The sequence below is a fragment of the Felis catus genome, chromosome C2 (genome assembly GCF_018350175.1).
Source record: "Felis catus isolate Fca126 chromosome C2, F.catus_Fca126_mat1.0, whole genome shotgun sequence".
NCBI classification, from domain to species: domain Eukaryota; kingdom Metazoa; phylum Chordata; class Mammalia; order Carnivora; family Felidae; genus Felis; species Felis catus.
Window position 1 is genome coordinate 46,343,738 of NC_058376.1, and position 7,833 is coordinate 46,351,570.

Sequence of the window (7,833 nt, forward strand, 5' to 3'; positions counted from 1 at the left end):
GAAAAATAAGATAAAAACAGAGAGGAAGGCAAACCATAAGAGAGTTAAATACAGAGAAAAAACTGAGGGTTGATGGAGGTAGGAGGATGGGGGAAATGGGTGATGGGCATTAAGGAGTACACTTTTTGGGATGAGCACTGGGTGTCATATGTAAGAGATAAATCCCTGGGTTCTATTCCTGAAGCCAAGACTATACTGTATGTTAACTAACTTGAGAATAAAAAGTAATAAAATAAGATAAAATAAAATAAAATAAAATAAAATAAAATAAAATAGCTTCTTTCTTTTTGTATATGGGGAAATTAGAGGGAAGAATAAACACACTCTAATTTAGAATTTCATTTCTTTACTTCTATCTCAGCTAAAAAGCCAGGAATGGCTAAGGAAAATAACTCTTTGACAACTGAGTTTATCCTCATAGGATTTACAGATCATCCAGTGCTGAATATTCTCCTGTTTTTGGTGTTCTTTGCCATCTATCTAATCACCATGGTGGGAAATCTTGGCCTGGTGGCACTGATTTCTATGGAGCATCGTCTTCACACACCAATGTACATCTTTCTGGGCAACTTGGCTCTAATGGATTCCTGTTGTTCCTGTGCCATCATCCCCAAGATGTTAGAGAACTTCTTTTCTGAGGGAAAAATGATTTCCCTTTATGAATGCATGGCACAATTTTATTTTCTCTGCCTTGCTGAAACTGCAGACTGCTTTCTTCTGGCAGCAATGGCTTATGATCGCTATGTGGCCATTTGCAGCCCACTACAGTACCATACCATGATGTCAAAGAAACTCTGCATTCAGATGACAATAGGGACCTTCATAGCTAGTAACCTGCATTCCATGATCCATGTAGGGCTTCTGTTAAGGTTAACTTTCTGCAGGTCTAATCAAATTGACCACTTTTTTTGTGATATTCTTCCACTCTATAGACTCTCCTGTACTGACCCTTATATCAACGAACTAATGATCTATATTTTTTCAATGCCAATTCAAATCTTCACCATTGCCACTGTCTTGTTCTCTTATATTTGCATCCTTTTCACAATTTTTAAAATGACATCAAAAGAGGGGCGAGGTAAAGCCTTTTCTACCTGTGCATCCCACTTTCTATCTGTCTCAATATTCTACATTTGTCTTCTCATGTATATTAGACCATTTGAAGAAGGGGATAAAGACATACCAGTGGCAATTTTTTATACAATTGTAATTCCTTTATTAAATCCTTTTATTTATAGCTTAAGAAATAAGGAAGTGATAAATGGTCTTAAAAAATGTATGAAGAATTATAATATTGTTAAATAAACTTCATCTTCTATGGAAAACTGATTTTAATTCATTAAACTGTTTTATAGAAAAGGGACAAAGAGAAAGTTGTATTTATATGAAATACTAATCTCTAAATCATTAGACTGTGTTTGCTAAAAGATATATAAATGTAATTTCAAAGTTGTCTGGCATTATCTTACTGAAAATTCCACAATTACCAGAGTAAATCAGGAGAAAATCCAATAGTAACTTTCATTACCAATTGTTATTACTCTCACTGAATTATGTCAGGCTATTGTTCCAAACCATAATAAATAAACATAACATCAAGTTTAAGTGTCTAAATGTATAGAACAGTCACCTTTATTCATCTTGTCTAGTTAATGGAGGACATTATATCTGATCCTATGTAGAATGTTTGAAATATTAAAAATTTCCTGGCAGGAGAATAAAATACGAATTGCCATTCAGAAAAATGACCTTGGAGATACATGTAGGTTAGTCTGGGGGGAGAGAGGCTAGAAGCAAACTAATTGTAGTCATGCATATTTAAAATAATGAAGTTTGATCTAGAAGAAGACTCCAAGAATGGGAAAAAATGGAATGAGAAGGAACACACATATAGTCACATATACATTTTGTAGAACAGTTAACGATGAATTATAACAAGTTGGCTATAACAGATTAAGATCTACTTTAATTTTTAGTATAATTAAGGTTCTTTATTTTTTTAAAGAATAAATCATGTTATGTATTATGGAATACAGAATAGCAATTTACATCTCTGAGATGGAGATGTGCATATAAGAAGTTTGTTGGAGTGGAGGAGTGGCCAAGATGGCGGAACAGCATGGAAGTTTTTTTGTGTGTCTCTAGTCCCTGAGATGCAGCCAGATCAACACTAAACCATCTTGCACACCTATAAAACTGATTTGAGGATTAACACAACAATCTGCACAACCTGAACCACAGAACACAGCAGGTACATGGGGCAGATAGGTAAACTAGGGGAGAGAAAAGCCGGGGAGGACAGGGAGCTGTTTTTGCTTGTACAGAGAGGATGGAGACAGGGGGAGAGGGGGAAATATGGGGAAAAACACCCCCCAAAAGCAGCTGGAGAGAAAGTAGAAAAGTGGAAACAACCCCAGGGACTGAACTAAAAAGGGAGAAAGGAGAAAGGAGAGGGTTTAACTTCCATTAAGACTCTGTAAACAGGGGGAATGCAGAATCTGAAACTTCACAGCTCCATACTTGGCAGTGCTCTGGTGGGAGGGGCGAATCCCCAGGAGTAGAGTGAAGTCTGGGGGTCTTCAGGCCACACAGGGAGAGGCAGTTCCCTTGCTGGGAAGACATCTGGTAGAGGCTGTGTGTGCCACCCCCCCCTGCCCCCACCACAGGCAAAGACCCCAGGGGACCCAGGAAAACAACCACATTTGCTGGTCATTAAGGGTGAAGCCTGGTGCCAGATGTGTGTTGTGATGTTCCATAATCTCTGAACACAACTGCGTTCACCTTTTCTGGGGCAGGCTGACACCCAGCCACAGTCTCTGGGCATCAGCAGTGGCATGGTCCCGTGAACATTCCTGGGTGCAGCAGGCACCTGGCCATTGCTCAGTGAGACCCTCCTACAGAAGGGTAGAGCAGGTCAAAGCCACAGTCCCTCAGAAGTAAGGGGTCAGGAAAAACAGGTGAATCTAAGATAAAACTCAGGAGGGAGGTGCTGCCTGGGGTTGGTTATGGACAGTGTAGGAGTGGGGAGTGGACAGAAGCCAGAGACAAGGGATGGGTGTGTGATTACTGATCAGGGAGAACAAAGTTCCAATACTAGAGACTGGATAGCTGGGTGACACAGTTTTCACTGCTCCCACGCATGCACATACACACCTACAAGCGCCACAACAATCCACCCCAGTCAGCTAAGCAGCGCCATCTAGTGGAGAACAGAGATGTTATACTAAGCCCCACCCAACTGGGCCAACCTTGCTCTTTAGGAACACCACAAGTCTCTCCACCTGCTTAGTTTACAGAGTATAAACTGCTTCATAGTTGACTTCTAGGGGAAACCAATGTAATTTCAATCGTATTTCGGTCTGTTCACTGGTCCATCTATTCAATTTCTTTTTCTTTTCTTATTCTTCAATACAGAAAGAGAAAAAAAGTATTTTTATTTTCAATTTTTATTAAAATATTTTCTTTAATTTTTTTCTACTATATTTTTTACTTTTCTGTAAATTTTTCAAATTCTATTTTATTTCAATCATTTCATTTTATTCTATTTCATTGTATTCATTTTTTCAAATTTTCAAACGTTTTCCTTTTTTTTCCTTTTCTTATATTTCCCTTTTTTCTAATCTATGAAGCTCCTTTCAACAACCAGACCAAAACACACCTAGGATCTAGCATCATTTATTTTATTTTTTGTGTGTTTTGTTTTTAATTTTTTTTACCTTATTAATTCCTTTTCTTCCTTCAAAATGATGAAATGAAAGAAACACCCCTAAAGAAAGAACAGGAAGAAATGACAGCAAAGGACTTAATCAATACAGATACAAGCAAGACGTCTGAACCAGAATTTAGGATCACAATAAAAAGAATAGTAGCTGGGTTGAAAATAGATTAGAATCCCTTTCTGTGGAGATGAAAGAAGTAAAAGCTAGTCAGGATGAAATAAAAAATGCTATAACTGAGTTGCAATCTAGAATGGATGCCACGGTGGCAAGGATGAATGAGGCAGAACAGTGAGTCAGCAATATAGAGGGCAAACTTATGGAGAATAGTGAAGCAGAAAAAAAGAGGGAGACTAAGGCAAAAGAACACAATTTAAGAATTAGAGAAATCAGTGACTCATTAAAAAGGAAAAATATCAGAATCATAGGGGTACCAGAAGATGAAAAGAGAGAAAAAGGGTTAGTAGCATTATGTGTGCAAATCATAGTGGAAAACTTTCCTAACCTGGGGAAAGACAGAAACATCAAAATCCAGGAAGCACAGAGGACCCCTATTATATTCAACAAAAACCATCAACAAGGCATATCATAGTCAAATTCACAAAATACTCAGGAAACAATCATGAAAGCAGCAAGGAGAAAAAAGTCCTTAACCTGCAAGGGAAAACAGATCAGGTTTGCAGACCTATCCACAGAAACTTGGCAGGCTGAAAGAGAAAAATATGCAACCAAGAATTCTTGATCTAGTAAGGTTGTCTGTCATTCAAAATAGAAGGAGAGATAAAGTTTCCCAGACAAACAAAAATTAAAGGAGTTTGTGACCACTAAACCAGCTTTGCAAGAAATTTTTAAAAAATTTTTTTTTTCAACATTTATTTATTTTTGGGACAGAGAGAGACAGAGCATGAACGGGGGAGGGGCAGAGAGAGAGGGAGACACAGAATCGGAAATAGGCTCCAGGCTCTGAGCCATCAGCCCAGAGCCCGACGCGGGGCTCGAACTCCCGGACCGCGAGATCGTGACCTGGCTGAAGTCGGACGCTTAACCGACTGCGCCACCCAGACGCCCCTCTGCAAGAAATTTTAAGGGGGACTCTCTGAGGGGAGGAAAGATGGGAAGAAAAAAAAAAGACCAAAAGCAACAAAGACTGGAAAGGACCAGAGAACACCACCAGAAACTCCAACTCTACAGGCAACACAATGGCAATAAGTTCATATCTTTCAGTACTCACTCTAAACGACAATGGACTAAATGCTCCAATCAAAGACATAGGGTAACAGAATGGATAAGAAAACAAGATCCATCTATATGCTGTTTACAAGAGACTCACTTTAGACCTAAAGACACCTTCAGATTGAAAGGGGATGGAGAACCATCTATCATGCTAATAGAATGATGGTTGCCAAAAGAAATATGAGGTAGCCATACTTATATCAGACAATCTAGACTTTAAAATAAAGACTGTAACAAGAGATGAAGGGCATTATATCATAATTAAGGAGTCTATCCACTAAGATCTAATAATTGTAAACATTAATGCTCCAAATGTGCTAACACCCAAATATATAAATCAATTAATCACAAACATAAAGAAACACATTGATAATAATACCATAATAGTAGGGGACTTCAACACCTCACAACAATGGACAGATCGTCTAAACAGAAAATCAACAAGGACACAATGGATTTGAATGACACACTGGACTGGATGGATTTAATGGATATATTCAGAACATTTCACCCTAAAGTAACAGAATACACATTCTTCTCAAGTGCACATGGAACGTTCTCCAGAACAGATCACATATTGGGACATAAATCAGCCCTCAGCAAGTACAAAAAGATTGAGATCATAATGTGCATATTTTCAGAACACAATGCTATGAAACTCGAAATCAACCATAAGAAAAAATGTGGAAAGATAACAAATACTTGGAGACTAAAGACCATCCTACTAAAGAATGAATGGGCTAACCAAAAAGTTAAAGAGGAAATTAAAAAGCACATGGAAGCCAATGAAAATGATAACACCACAGCCCAAAACCACTAGGATACAGCAAAGGCAGTCAGAAGAGGAAAGTATATAGCAATCCAGGCCCTCCTAAAGAAGGAAGAAATGCTGATCAAAAAGGATTTAAATAATATAACAGAAAGTGAATTTAGAATAATAGTCATAAAATTAATCGCTGGGCTTGAAAACAGTATACAGGACAGCAGAGAATCTCTTGCTACAGAGATCAAGGGACTAAGGAACAGTCACGAGGAGCTGAAAAACGCTTTAAACGAAATGCATAACAAAATGGAAACCACCACAGCTCGGCTTGAAGAGGCAGAGGAGAGAATAGGTGAACTAGAAGATAAAGTTATGGAAAAAGAGGAAGCTGAGAAAAAGAGAGATAAAAAAATCCAGGAGTATGAGGGGAAAATTAGAGAACTAAGTGATACACTAAAAAGAAATAATCTACGCATAATTGGTATCCCAGAGGAGGAAGAGAGAGGGAAAGGTGCTGAAGGTATACTTGAAGAAATCATAGCTGAGAACTTCCCTGAACTGGGGAAGGAAAAAGGCATTGAAATCCAAGAGGCACAGAGAACTCCCTTCAGATGTAACTTGAATCGATCTTCTGCACGACATATCATAGTGAAACTGGAAAAATACAAGGATAAAGAGAAAATTCTGAAAGCAGCAAGGGGTAAACGTGCCCTCACATATAAAGGGAGACCTATAAGACTCGTGACTGATCTCTCTTTTGAAACTTGGCAGGCCAGAAAGAATTGGCACGAGATTTTCAGGGTGCTAGACAGAAAAAATATGCAGCCGAGAATCCTTTATCCAGCAAGTCATTTAGAATAGAAGGAGAGATAAAGGTCTTCCCAAACAAACAAAAACTGAAGGAATTTGTCACCACTAAACCAGCCCTACAAGAGATCCTAAGGGGGACCCTGTGAGACAAAGTCCCAGAGACATCACGACAAGCATAAAACATACAGACATCACAATGACTCTAAACCCGTATCTTTCTATAATAACACTGAATGTAAATGGATTAAATACGCCAACCAAAAGACATAGGGTATCAGAATGGATAAAGAAGGAAGAAAGGTCTCAGATACACAATCTAAACTTACACCTTGAAGAGCTGGGAAAAGAACAGCAAATAAAGCCTAAAACCAGCAGAAGACAGGAAATAATAAAGATTAAAGCATAAATCAATGCTATCAAAACCAAAAAAAAAAACAATAGAACAGATCAATGAAACCAGAAGTTGGTTCTTTGAATTAACAAAATTGATAAACCCCTAGCCAGTTTGATCAAAAAGAAAAAGGAAAGAACCCACATAAATAAAATTAAGAATGAAAGAGAAGAGATCACAACCAACACATCAGAAATACAAACAATAAGAGAATATTATGATCAATTATATGCCAATAAAATGGGCAATCTGGAAGAAATGGACAAATTCCTAGAAACATATACACTACCAAAATGAAACAGGAAGAAATAGAAAATCTGAACAGACCCACAACCAGTAAAGAAATTGAGTTAGTAATCAAAAATCTCCCAAAAAACAAGAGTCTAGGGCTAGATAGCTTTCCAGGGGAATTCTACCAAACATTTAAGGAAGAGTTAACACCTATTCTCTTGAAGCTGTTACAAAAAACAGAAATGGAAGGAAAAAATTTCAAACTCTATGAAACCAACATTACCTTGATCCCCAAACCAGACAAAGACCCCCCTAAAAAGCAGAACTATAGACCAATTTCCCTGATGAAAATGGATCTTCAACAAGATTTTTGAACAAAAATCTTCAACAAGATATTAGCCACCTGGATCCAACAATACATTAAAACAAATTATTCACCACGACCAAATGAAATTTATATGTGGGATGCAGGGCTGGTTCGATATCAACAATCAATGTGATACACTACATTAATAAAAGAAAGGACAAGAACCACATGATCCTCTCAATAGATGCAGAGAAAGCATTTGACAAAATACAACATCCTTTCTTGATAAAAACCCTCAAGAAGGTAAGGATAGAAGGAGCATACCTCGAGACCCTAAAAGCCATATATGAACGATCCAATGCTAATATCATCCTCAATGGGG

General features: G+C 37.8%; 1 protein-coding gene across 1 annotated transcript; it reads left to right on the plus strand.

Annotated features, from left to right (window-relative positions):
• The first annotated feature begins 375 nt into the window (after positions 1-375).
• LOC101083287 (olfactory receptor 5K4-like) lies at positions 376-1,305 on the plus strand. The gene has a single exon (XM_011285984.2). It carries the CDS (start codon positions 376-378, stop codon positions 1,303-1,305), a length of 930 nt encoding a protein of 309 aa, XP_011284286.2.
• The last annotated feature ends 6,528 nt before the right edge of the window (positions 1,306-7,833 follow it).